The following is a 13,362-nucleotide window of genomic DNA, read 5'->3' on the forward strand; positions in this document are numbered from 1 at the left end:
GCTCTCTCCCAAACGCCGCCATCCTTCTGCCTGCCACCATGCTCCCAGGTGCCGGATGCCCACTTGCTCTTTCAGTCCCCAGACCATGCTGCTATAAGTTCATAAGGACATCCCCAGTATATTATAAACCCTTTATGCCTTCTATAAAACCACACATATTAATGCCTTTACTGGACTGTACTAACTGACCAGCTGTGCCCTCTGGGTGCCACGGTTTGCCTGATGAACTGGACGCACTCCTGACACCTGTAGTCAGGTCCACCCCTTGAATGACTGAGCCACTCTAGACCCTGGTGAGTCCTCTGTCTGCACTGATTTGTCACAGTCACCTCAACCACGCCAAGTAACCTCGTTAGCTAGAATTTGTCTTCAGCTTGTGCCACAGGAGGCTGAATTACCCTTCTCTCTTGTTTTCATTTGTGGTCATATAACTGAATAAATGATAGGCTAACTGAATATCAATATACAGCTGTTGCCGTAGATGCTTGATTATAATATTAATAAAGTAAGTAATAGTACTTCCCAAAGACAATTTGATGCAATAGATTTCCAGCTTCTTAGCCCATGGATACCCTGTTTGTTATTTCTCTTCTGAGCACCATCAATAAGTGATTTATGTTGTTTCTGCTGTGATGTGGTAATGTGAACAGAAACTAGATAGTGTCTTATCATGGAGTAAGTATCTGCAGCATTTTAACTAAATGCTAAAAGAATGACATGAGGTGTGTCTAGTGTGTCATTTCTTCTGAAGTTTTAACACAATTTTGATTTTTTATACTTTTAAACAAAATATAAAACCAAACATGGTTTAACTAGTATATCCTTGTAAAACTTATCTTAAAAATGTATATTAGAAAAATAACCTTTTTTCAGGATATGTTAGATAAAAAATCTGGTTTTCATCATAGGATCTGGAGTACCTAATTGTAGGATTTAATATTTCCCCCCATAGTTCCTTACAATGTCACCTTCTCCAGCTATGTCTCATCCCTGACATATTTCTACATGGACTCTGTTGTCAAGTAAATGTTTATTACCTTAGAGCTGAGTTTTTCAACCTTGGCACTGTTGACATTTTGGGCCAGATAATTCTTAGTTGTGGGGGCTGTCTTGTGTATTGTAGGATGTTTACCATCAGTCCTGAACTCGACCCACTAAACTCCAGTAACACCTACCCTACTTATGACAACTAAACACGTCTCCAAACAATGCCAACTGTCACCAGCGGTGAGCAAATTTACCCCCAATTGAAAATCACTGCCTTACAGCATTTAAAGTCTCCCGGTAAATAATGATGGTGATGACGACCCCTACTATTCTCCAGGGTCTGAACACCAGTCCTTTGATCCTCCAACGGATCCTAGCTGTACATTAACCTTTGTTCTTTTCTCCCACTGAACTTTTCAATAATGTTATACCTAGAGTTGATCTCAACCCCTTCTTTTACTAGTTCAACCCTCATTAATGACTCATTCTAAAATATTACAAATGCCTGGGAATCTTGAAATTTGAAAAAAGATGTAGTGAATTTTATATTTCATGTAACCACTTTCTATGTTTATATTACACTTCTATACATTGAAGGACCATGTAGTAATTCACCTTATCTTTAAAATGATCACTTTCTCATGTTACTATTACACTTATATAGATACACAGGTATTTTTCAACGTTGGACACATCTTTGGAGTGTATTACTCAAGAATTTGGTGTCAGTTAAATTTGAATTTGAATCTGGATCTAGTAGTTGGGGGAATTGGAAAAATTAAACTCTCTCAGTACTAGTTTCTTCATCTGTAAGAGAGGGAGGAATTGGCATGCATAGGGACTCAACAAATATTTATGGCATGAATGAAAATGAGAGTTACTTAACATAGTATAAAAAGTACTTACCATAGACAATAAATATTCATAGAATTAAAAGAATGAGAAGGTAACCCAGAAAGCAGCAAGTAACAGCCATTCAGTAAATTACAGTTGCTCTCCATTCTCCTTTAAAGAGCTATAATCCTACATTATATGTGCCATCTCCCTCCCCACCACCTATACACGCAGTTTCATGTGTGATATTCTTAACTTGTTAAAATCAACAGCTAACTCTGATGCCCTGGATGATTTCTGACTTTGAGAATTGCTGAGGAGAGGTCATTGGAAAGACTTATTAAATGCCTGTTGGTTTATCAGGGGCTGAACAGGGTTGGGGGTCATTCAGTTTCCAGTAACCTCAATGTCCACTTTTAAATAAGCTTAGCAAAAATAGACCCAGAGTCCCTCTATCTGACATAAGGAGCTCTATATTTAAGACCTGAACAATAATAAAATAGCAACAAAAATTGATTGTAAGACTAACAACCACACAATTAGCACTTCATAGGGCTCCCTATTGTGTGTGCGTGTGCCAGGCACTGTGCTGAGTACCTACCCTAGGAGTTTTCTCTCATTTCATCTTAAAAAAATTCCATGTCAGTATAAATATTCCCCCTATTTTGTAAAACAGGAACTAGACTCAGAGAGATTAAATGGCTTGTACAAGATCATACAGCTAAGTGAATTTAAGACAGAATTTTCGGTTAGACTAAACTGAAGAGGACGTACAGATGCGTTAATGCTTTGAAACTTATATATGAATCTTTGTGTTTTATATAAGTATGTTCTACATCCCTCTATAAAATGGGGATTAATAATAAAATTTGCCTTCTTTCACAAGGTGATTGGAAGTATCACATAAGAAGAAAACTGTGAGAACATATTGTAAACAATAAAGCACTCTACAAATGTTACTCATGATTTGAAGTGGAAAGGCCTGTCCTCAGAGCTCACATCTGGAAAGGAAGGCTGAACATTTTCCCTGAGGTACTTCTTGTTGTTGCACCTGTCTTCCCATCTTTGCAGAGGTAAATACTTACAGAATACAGCTCCCTCACTGCAGTGTCCTGAAGGACTTTCAAAGTCTTCATGAACTGGGCTTCCAGAGTATATGAGCATGGGCAGTGCCTACAGGCTGAAGACACGGAGCTGGGGCTTTGCCTCTCCAAGTGGCAGTGGAGATGGTGATGACAGCAGACACAACAGTGGGCAGGTGCAGCACGACAGATGCCCACTGGGTGGACACTAGGGAAGACTGTGTCTAGAGAGACAGATTTGGTGAGGGGCCGGGCCTTGTTACTTGGAGCTGAACAGCAATGCCAGGGGCTAGGCTCACATGTATAAGTCTGAACAGAAACATCATTGAACTGTCTTGCTTCTGCCCCCAGTCCTGGTTCTGTTGTGGGGACAGGGTCACACAGAGTGCATTCTGAAGTTGCTCCTCTAGAATCTATCCCCAACACCACAGCATTCTGAACAGCTGATGCCAGATTGGAGGACATCTGGATTGTCACAGACTTGGCACTAACAGTGCTGAAGTCAGCATCTGGAGGAAGGTTTCCCAGCCCCGATTCTGTCCTAGGTGGTATTTGACCCAAAGCACTACACTTGGGCCTCACTTGGGGAATATCTCCAGCCACTTTATCTAGATGGCAAACAGACTTTTTAGATGTTTGAACAAGGTCAACTGTATAGGGCATGACTTCACTGGGCCTGAGGACATGCTGTGGGGGACTTTCTCGCATCAGTGAGGTGTGGCTGATGTCAGGACAGAGTTTACCACTTTCCATACCCCTTGGGGCCTCAGAGTCAATGTGAAGAGACTTGTCTTGACCAGGATCAATTCCAGGTGATCTCTGAGACTCACAGTGGTGGCTTTGCACGTATACTTCCCCATCTCGTTCAAGCCTCAGAAACCCATCCTTCACCTCTGTGGTGTGGGTCACCATAAACCCCAGAGGACAGTCACATTTGGAGGTAACTGTGCCCACAGTAGCCTCAGACTCACTTTGGGGCACAGGCAGGTGCTGCTGCAGGTGGCCATCTTTCCGTGGGAGTTCTCCCCCAGTGGTGGTCTTACGAAGGGCCAGATCTGGGGTCAACAGCTCTGGGGGCCCTTCCATGGCCTCAAACTGAGACTCTTTCTCTTCCACAGAGGTTGAGACCTTTTCTTCCAAGACACTCCAGTCCTGACTTGAAAAAGATGTGCTCACCATACCCGTGGAATCAGACCCATCTGACTCTCGCTGACAGTCTCGGGATGACTCCGAGCTGTGGCTCTGACTCCTTGGCTTTCTGTATCCATTCTCAGGAGGACTCTGGCTGCTTGACAAGGAAGCTATCTGTGGGAGAAACCGGGATAAAGACAAACGGGTCAGAAAGGTGGAGGAGGCACTAGGTTTACAAAATGTTTTGTTTTGCTTTTTTTCTTATCATTATCATTACCTTAGGAGTCAGGCGACAAGGGTTATAAATTCAGGCTTATGTCAGTTTATACTTTACCTGGGGCCTTTTTTACACAAGGCTCAGCTTCCTTCTTTAGAATAATCAAAAGCAAATAAAAAGGGAAGGAACATTGAGCTTTCTGCATCTTGTCCAGTATGACTCCACTGTCCCCCATCCCTGGGGGGTGCCTGTGGCATGTGTCTCCTAAGCACTGGTTGCACTTTCCAACTCGGGTAACACACTTTAATCTTGTCTTTCCTTCCATTCCTATTCCAGCCCACAAGTGGCCCTCTACCTGGACGAGTTGTGGTTCCAGTGGTTCCTCTAGGAACCCACTGCTGTCAGACTGGCAGCTGTTTGCCCTGTTCACCATGGCACCTGCGGAAAGGAATAAAGAGGCCTGGGGTTAATAAAGTGAAGACCGCCAACAGGACTGGGGTCAAACCCTCTCTCTGCCTGACATGCCATAGATCCTCAATAGATGCCCACTGCATGCAAGTATAAATGAATGAGAGAATTCCAAGGATTTTTTCTCTCAGTTGTCAGAGTCCATGTAAAATGGTGCCACTGGCTTCCTGATACAAGAAATAAAACATGAAACAAAGGAAGGGGAACCAACATCTCTTAAAACTAAATAGCGATATGATTGTGATATGCATCTTTACTAAGGGGAAGAAAATCCAGAAAGAAATGCATATGCCTTGAATACCACTCTAACAAAACAATAAACACCAAAATTTCTATATGTGAGTCTACATATTGCAGTGGACTGAATGTGATGCTCTTGCCTCAATTCATATGGTGAAACCTTAACTCCAAAGGTTATGGTATTAGGAAGTAGGACATTTGGGAGGTGATCAGGTAATGAGGGCAGAGTTCTCATTAATGGGACTGGTACTCTTATAAAAGAGGCCCCAAAGGGCTCCCCTGCTCCTTCCACCATGTGAGGACACAGCAAGAGAACGATCATCTATGAATCAGGTCCTCATTAGACACCAAATATGCCAGCACCTTGATCTCGGACTTCCAGCCCCAAGAACTGTGAGAAATAAATTTCTGTTGTTTACAAGCCACCCAATCTATGGTATTCTGTTATAGCAGCCCAAACTGACTAAAACATTATATAATTTTTCTTTTTACTAAATGTTGGATAAGAACCCCTTACTAGCTTCATCTGGACTCTATTTATATTAACAACAAGTCTGCACACTTGTTTTAGTCTGCTGCTCCCATCATTGTGAGAGGCTGGAAAGGGCAGAGAAAGAACAATGTTAAGTGTGGGCAGGTAATAACTCCGTAAACATGAGCACCTTGAAGTTCTAAATTTATCTGTCACTTCTTATGTAAATATTATATGGATGGAGGTGGGAGAAATGGGTGACCACTAGAGCGTCAACCTGCTAAAAATTAAATTGTAGGATTTTTTTTTTCTCTTCTGTAATGAGATGTGCTTCTAGCTCACTACAGTATAAGCTAGAAGAGGGAGTCTTTTGGGAGAAGGGTGGTTGGAATGTAGCTTCCTTATAATACAAGTGATAGAAGAAAGATATTTATTTATCTTGGAAGAAAAGACTGTAGGTCTGGGATGTGGGTTAAAAGGAAAAAGCCAATGGGGTTGGTGGCTGTAATGCTTGAATATTTAGTACCTGTTGTCAAGCAAATACTTGAAGAACTAGCTGCTGCAGAAGAATTCAAAGGAAAAAACAAACAAAGGAATATCCAGCCTTTGCTTAGATGTCCTAGATCCAGCCGTCAAGGACAGCTCCACAAAACAGGCAGGAGAACCTCATCTCCTTGTAGGACTGTCTCCCAGCTGCCTTAACTGCCCGTGGGTCTGAGCAAAGACAGCCTAGAGACATGGTTCCAGAGCTTTAAATATGTTTTTAATATCTCAATGTTTTAGAAAGATAACTGACTATTTAAGTAAAAATGATAACATCACAGTGTGGGGTTTATAACAAAGACCTAGAAGAGCCAAAAAAACCAAACACCTGTTATAAAATTAAATGGTGTATGCAAGGGACTACCTGCGAGATTTTCCTCTGACAAGACATGCAATTTTTATAGCCTTTAACTTGGGTAGTAGAATACTTGTTTACTTGCTGTCAAAGGAAATAGTGTATACTCACTTATGTGTGTAATATTTAATGTACACAATATTGTGTAACATAAGACTTCACTGCTTTTGTTATAATTAACTCAGCCAGTATGAAAACTCTTCAGATCTTTTAGGAGGTGGAAAAAAAATCACCTGTTTTCCTCCTTAGATCAACTATGGGTACAATATAAATGATGATTATGTCAGAAATCTTTCAAAAACTCAATGCAAAATTTCAAATTTTTTTCAGTGCTATGGAAAGGGCTCTGGCCGCTTTGGCTGGAGCCCCTCCACTGAATAACTCTATGGACTGGGAAGCCCATCCTCAGGAATTTCCCACACAAACCTCCTGTTCCGAGTTCCCCTTAGGTGTCTCAGATACCCAGTACAGCCTGTTTCTACTCAGCCCCCAGTGGCCCTCTGTAGCAGGCAGAACATGTAGACAGGACAGACTTACACTCTCAGTCTCCAAACCTATGCTGTGTCAACAGTGGGAGACCCAAAGATATTCAACAGGAGGCTTGAACCTTACTGTAGGATGGACAAAACTGACTTAGCAACCTCTCAATTTTTCTATACATATTTTAGGGCAAGATTTGTACCACAAGCTGTGAAGGACTCCCAGTACACCATTATTCTTCAAACTTTTCAGATCATATCTAAGCGATTACTATTCTGGAATGTAAGATTCATATAAAATTGTTAGTCCCCTTCTTATAACTTTTGGTTAAAATATACAGTAGAGCACTAGAAAGAAATTATAGGTTAGAGCCCATTTGTCTGTAAACTGGTTGGTTCATATCAATCTGGTCCAAATGAAAATAAACAACAGCAAAAACACAAAGGGTCCCTAAAAGGTAGAAAGAAATTTCCTCTAAAAGGGGTATCTTTATATTTTAACTGTTATCTTTAGTTAATTGTACTTGTGTAAAACACAAAACCCAAAAACAAATAAGCAAAAATAACCTCTGAAACTCATTTAAGTGAAAGTGTAAAGCGACCAGATTTTGAAAGCCTCTCTTTGATGGTGAGATCAAATGGTGGAGTTGGGCACAGTCCTCTCAGGAGTAGAGGCTTATTTATCTTGTGTTTTAGAAGTCAGATACATACATCTGAATCATTTTGAGCAAGTCACCAAGAAAATGTGGTCCAATTTACAGTTGGCTTAGTTTCTTCAGGAGGCTAAACATCTTTTCTGCTTCTACACCAACCTTTTCGGCAACTAGATGATAAACATCTCAAAACTGGGTGTGCAAATTCCAAATATTCTCTTAGGGTTGTAGGAATTACATGATACAAAGATTGAGGAATCGCCTAGCCCAGGGCGGCTATGATAGATGATTAAACAAACAAATACAAATGTGCATCGTTAATCATTCCCGCACCCTCACACCTAATATGGAACATGAGGGAGGGCACGGCTTCGGGGAAGAAGACATGGCCTCTGATGAGTAATGAAATTAGCACCTGCACCTCCAGGCCAACCCAACCCAGTTCCTGAAACTGTCGAGGCTAAGGCAGGTAGAATTTTAGAAGCCTCATCACCTCCAATGGGATACTCCCTAGGCACTTACTATGCCCAAGGAGTCATAGCTCTTCCTTACTCCGCTGGATTGGAGCCTTAACTTACCCCTACCTATCCCTGACCCAGAACAGCCCCCTTCGCCTAGCTAGGTCTTATTATTCAAACCCTCCCCTACTGGGTGGATCCTGTTCCAAACCACCACCAACCCCCCTCTCCAGCCCCTGCCACCGCCATGAACTTGTCATGACTGCTGATTCCCCCACTCTGCCAATCTTATCACTTGAGGGGGCTAACTTCTCTACAATGTATGCTACTAAGATCCAGTTTGGCCCTGTAACTGAGTCATCTAGAAAATCTGGAGCCAGATCTACTGGCTTCAAATTCTGACTCTCACTTACTAGCTGTGTGGTCTTACACTCTCTGAGCCTGTTTCCTCATAGGGAAAAAGAATAAATATGATGATAATGTTACTTGCAGGGTTGTGAAGAGGATAATATCCAACAGTATGCACATGAAGACTTTATGCACATGTAAGACATGATATAATTACATATACATTTTTACTGCAGAACACCATCTTAATATTTTATTAGCTATCAGAACTCAGTCATTATTAATATCATTTTAAATATCATTAATGAGTAACCTTATTAATGTTAATATTTATCAGAAATTCCCGGCACAGGACTGTCCTCACAGAGTTAGATTTTACCCTCCCAATTAGGTAGACCCTGCCCTGAGGAGGCTGGTGCCTCAGGCACTTGGTCCAAACAATCACCAGGTGGCAGCATTACACCAACCACAGCACAGAGGCGTCTGGGCCCTGCCAAGACTCTCTGAAATGGTTTACAATAGTAAGAAAAGTCAACCTGAGGGGCTGCTTTTTCTGAGCTGAGTTGGTAATAAAAGCACTCAATCCTCAGTGGAAAGTTTAACACTTAACATAGTCTTGAGTTTCTAGAGGCTCAGGAAAAAAGAAGCCTTCGGAATTGAAACCTAAATGAAGGGAGGGAGAAAACTAGTCTCTAGGGGTGTGATGTGGAGCTGTGCAGAGCAGAAGAGATGGTTCAACCTTAGGCTGTTTGGGACTTCCATCTTCACCGATCTATTCTACTTTATATATATATATTTTTTTTTTACCAAAATCTTCTCTCTTCCATTCCCCAATGGTAGAAAATTCTGTGACAGCTCTGTGGTGAAGTTCAGTCTTGGGGCAAATTACCTTTGAATTGGACTGGACATTACAGGTTATGCAAATGTAAATGCCTTTAGGATATGGGCAGGTGGCATAAGTATGTGAAGCAGCAGGATTCTAGACAGCAGGGAGCAGGGTGGATGGTTTGAACTCCAGAGTGGGTGTTAACCCAAAGGCATTTAAAAAAATTAACTTGTAGAACAAACAAAACCTCTCTAAGGGCCACAATCAGTCCCCACAATCCCCCAGGCTGGAAGCCAGAGTAGTGCCACCTACCATCCAATGCAGGGATCCCTTCTGGAACATTCTTTACAGATGGTAATCTAGCTGGTGCTTGCCCACTTATGGTGACAGAGACCTACTCCTATGTAGTCAGAGTGTATCATATCTTTTAGAAAGTGCCTCTTTATATTGAGCCAAATCTACTTTAGCATTTTCCATTTGTTGTTGGTCACAGTTTGCTCTGTGGAGTAACACAGAGCGTGTCTAACTCATTTCCCTGTGGACAGCTCCCTTGCACTCTCCAGCCCTTTCTCCCTAGCTTCAATCTCCTCAGACCCTTTAAATCAGTCCTCGCAAGGCAAGGTTTCCAGGCCATTTGTGTTTTGTATTTTTGAATAAGCTCTTACTTAATAATGTTTGATGTAAAACTGGGCGCCCAGAACTAGCCTCAGTGGCTGAGATACGCTCTGACCAGCGTGGAGCAGAGCAGGACTGACCTTTCCCTTCTGCTCGGTGTCTGACTTAGCTACAGCCTGAGGTTCGTCTGGTAGAAGTTGTGTCTGCAGTGCTGGTTTGTACTGAGGTCAGTCTCTGTCTTGTATTCTTGTGGAATTTGATCTAGCTAATTTGGGGCCATGGTTCCAACTTTGGATTGTTTTCACCTTCGTTCTGAAAGCTATTTGTGTTATCCATGGCTTTGAAACACAGTCTTGCTGTGGGCCAGGTCACCATTAATATTCAGAAGAGACTAGGCCATGAGAAAGAGCCCGGAGATGCTCTACTGCAAACCTCCAGTCTTCATTTAACAGATGTTCATGGGGCCACTGCAAGGTGCTCACTGTTGTCCAAACTCCATGGATGCATCAACCAAAGCACCTGGCCTCATGGAGCTTATCTATATCTTGACTGGAGGTCTAGGACTGAAGAAGGGCTGAGAATATTCGTGACTGTGGCAGACATTCCCGAGGCTAGTTAATTCTTCCTTCTATGCCAGAAGGCTGGGGCAGAGGAGTTTTCATCCTATAAAGCTTTCCACATAAGGATTTGATAACTTCTATTAGTGCTCTATTACATTTTCGTTTCAATTTCTTTCTTATAACCTGGGAATCCTTCCTTTTTCTCTTTTTTTCTTCTTCTTTTTTTCCTCCTCCCTCTTTTTTTTTATTGCTCCAGGTTTAGCAATTTCGCCTTTGCTCTTTAGTCAGAATAACCTTCCTTCATCATTATCAAAATACAGAAACAAGCACCCCCCCAAAAAAACCCCAGCTGCTTCTCTAAAATTAACTTCATTTTGGCTTAATACCATTAGTTGTTCATGAGCATTATAGAAGTAATACATAGTGGTAAAGCTGTCTGGGAGCAAACAGTATCCTCGCTTGACTTAACCGGTTGATAGGCAGATGACTGTATCAAGTACTGAGAGTCAATAACCCTTTTACATGGCAGTCTGCTTCATCAAAAGCAATCATTTAAATATCCAAATTCGATCTAATTTTGTTACAATCATAAGCAAAGAATTTTTGTTAAAAATATGATTCTTAAAAAAATAGTCATAATTCATGATGGAAAAGGAAAAAAAAGTTGGAGTCTCCAAGCTGGAGCTCGTAGGACTTTCATCAAGAATCAGGTTTAGGCTTTTCATCTGGCTACGTTCTCGGGGACAGATGCAGGACTCATGGTTGCGTCTGAGACAAAGGGGAAACTCCCAGGGAAGCCAGTCGTATGTTGGTTAGTCCCTATTTGCCCTTCCTTGCCTTCACTGCCCCACTCTGGTCATTTTCTGCCCTGTCTGCACTGCAGGCTTTCACTTGTGTTTGGTTAATGGGAGGTGCCAGCAGGATGAGGAGACTGAAGGGCAGCAGGAAAACACTGAGTACTTATTTACCACGACCTCCTTCAAGGTGCTATTTGCAAACAGCTGCATTCCTTTACAGTGGGAGCTCCAGCTAAGGTATTTCTCTTCTAAGGCTTCCACTTTTACCAGGCTCCGGTAAGGATAACTCTTTCCTGCTGTTTTTTCAGACCTGGGAGTGACGGTGGCCTTTTGCTTTTGCTAGCCTAGGGAGGGATTCCCCATCTCTTGCTGGTTCTTTGAATCCAGCTCATCTCAGTAAATGGTTCTTTTTCAAACCCCTCTTCTGAATATGCTATTGCTTTTGTCTCTAAGTGAAACATCCAGTACAATCAACCAGACAACAAAAAGCGCCTTGCCATGGCTAATCTAATATTATTGTAGCATTGTATCTTTTGATTTTAATTCTAATTAATTTCCTTTTTAATAAAAAGGAGGTTTAGGTTTTTAGGGGCTTCAACTCACCCAAGCTTGGAGGAAAGATGGACAGAGGATGGGGACCCAGCCCTCCAAATCTGTCATATTTAATTCCTTTTATCTCTTTGTCCTGTTCATTTTGTTGTTTCTTTAGAGGATGACTTCCATGTCACTTTTTTTTCACTATCAATGTTATTTTTACTGCTTCCAAGTCATTTTAAATTTTGGCAAAAATTATTTCATATATTGTCGTTCAAGCATTTAACAACTCTTTACTGATTGGCTACTCTGTGCCAGGCACTGGATGAACAATGGAGAGAGCTGAAAGACATAGCCCAGACTTTGTCTACTTGACAAGGCACAGATTATGGATAAAATAGATGGTAAAGAAAAATGCTAAAAATGCCTTTTAATTTAATTTGATAGCAATAAAAAATACTCTAGACCATCTTTGTCAACATATGTTTTAGAAACATAATTCACAAGGCATGCCTTGTAAACAATGAAATAAAACAAAATAATCCTAAAGGTGATGACTAGTTACCCTCTAAAAAAAAGTCTGCTATATTTATTCATTCCACAAATATTTATCTATTGAGTGCTTACTGTGAGTTAGACAATGTTCTAGATTCAAGGGGTACAATGGTGAATAAGATTGTGTCTCACCTCTGCAGAAGTTCACAATCTAATGTTCTGAGAATGAACACTGAGGATGTCAGTAGTCCTTACAAAGAGTGAAACAGCCTTATAACAAGAGTCTTTGGACATATTTAAAACTAAGTCCCTTTATCTGAGTCTCCAGCAGTTCTGGCTCCTCCCTTAAAAAATGGTTTCAATGACATGTATAAACTATTTGGAGTCAAGATCTAAAAATTGTTCAGAAGAGAAATCCTGAATACCTATGACAGGGGGAAAAGATCAAATGAAGCTGTTGTACATATTTTTGTGACATTCATGGCAGAAAAGGAAAACATGGTAACAAAGGATAATCATGGATCTATAAATATTCAAATACAAACAAAAATATATTAGAAAAACTTATCTCTACCTAGTAGCACCAGAGTAGTGATGGCAGTTAGAATGTTATCAATGGCAGTGTTCAGAACAAGGTTATACACGAAAAATTTAAAGCATGATTGTGGTCATAAGGTGACCTATTTCAAATTGACTTTTCAAAAACAGTTAGGTGGCTGGCTTAATTTAAAACAAGCAATTTTGATATATTTTCTCACACAAACTATACTCCATTGCTTTATGTGATGTTGTGATTTTTTGTAATGGACTTTGCTCTTACAAAAGGAAAACCAGAAGAGGCATGCATAGTAACAGATTTTGAGGCTGAATTCTTTTTTTCTTGGTAGAACATGTTTTTGCCAAGTTTGCAACCCACTTGAACTTCTGTTTGTTCTTTGATTTTAGAATAAACTTGGGCTCCTTTTAACATTAAAAAAATTACAGATTTTTCCATAAAGAAGTCTTCACAAAATTTACTTAGGATTTCTATCATCAAGAAATATCTGTAAATAGAGAACATTCTTAATACATTCAGTGTAGCTGAATCTGAAATATAGTGTTTTAATTTAAGGTGAGATCATTTTATTTTCATTAAGCATTTATAAAATAACTTTATAAAGGAAATGTTTTTAAAAGACATTCTAAGAAAAGCATACTCTAATTTTTTTAACTGTTTAAAGAAGAGCATACTTTATTTAAAAAACTGCTTGATCATTTGTTTCCCCAAC

The 13,362-nt window shown here is 40.6% G+C and overlaps 1 protein-coding gene and 1 long non-coding RNA gene across 5 annotated transcripts in view; one reads left to right on the plus strand and one right to left on the minus strand.

Moving 5' to 3' along the window:
- Window positions 1-13,362, minus strand: part of ITPRID1 (ITPR interacting domain containing 1) — a 175,299-nt gene that overhangs the window by 17,204 nt on the left and 144,733 nt on the right. For all 4 annotated transcript variants that reach the window (XR_012074380.1, XM_006201868.4, XM_072964742.1 and 1 more), the window contains 2 exons: window positions 4,607-4,689; window positions 2,907-4,208 (listed from right to left, as the gene is read on the minus strand). Coding sequence is in view for 3 of the 4 variants with exons in the window: in XM_006201868.4 (XP_006201930.2) it covers window positions 2,907-4,208; window positions 4,607-4,689 (1,385 nt within the window). In the remaining variant the exon portion in view is untranslated. The remainder of the gene's footprint in view (window positions 1-2,906; window positions 4,209-4,606; window positions 4,690-13,362) is intronic.
- LOC140697390 (uncharacterized) lies at window positions 2,714-4,792 on the plus strand. Its single transcript, XR_012074381.1, has 3 exons — window positions 2,714-2,853; window positions 4,022-4,239; window positions 4,588-4,792. It is a non-coding gene; the product is annotated as an uncharacterized lncRNA (long non-coding RNA).

The sequence above is a fragment of the Vicugna pacos genome, chromosome 7, assembly GCF_048564905.1.
Source record: "Vicugna pacos chromosome 7, VicPac4, whole genome shotgun sequence".
In the NCBI taxonomy this organism is placed as follows: Eukaryota; Metazoa; Chordata; class Mammalia; order Artiodactyla; family Camelidae; genus Vicugna; species Vicugna pacos.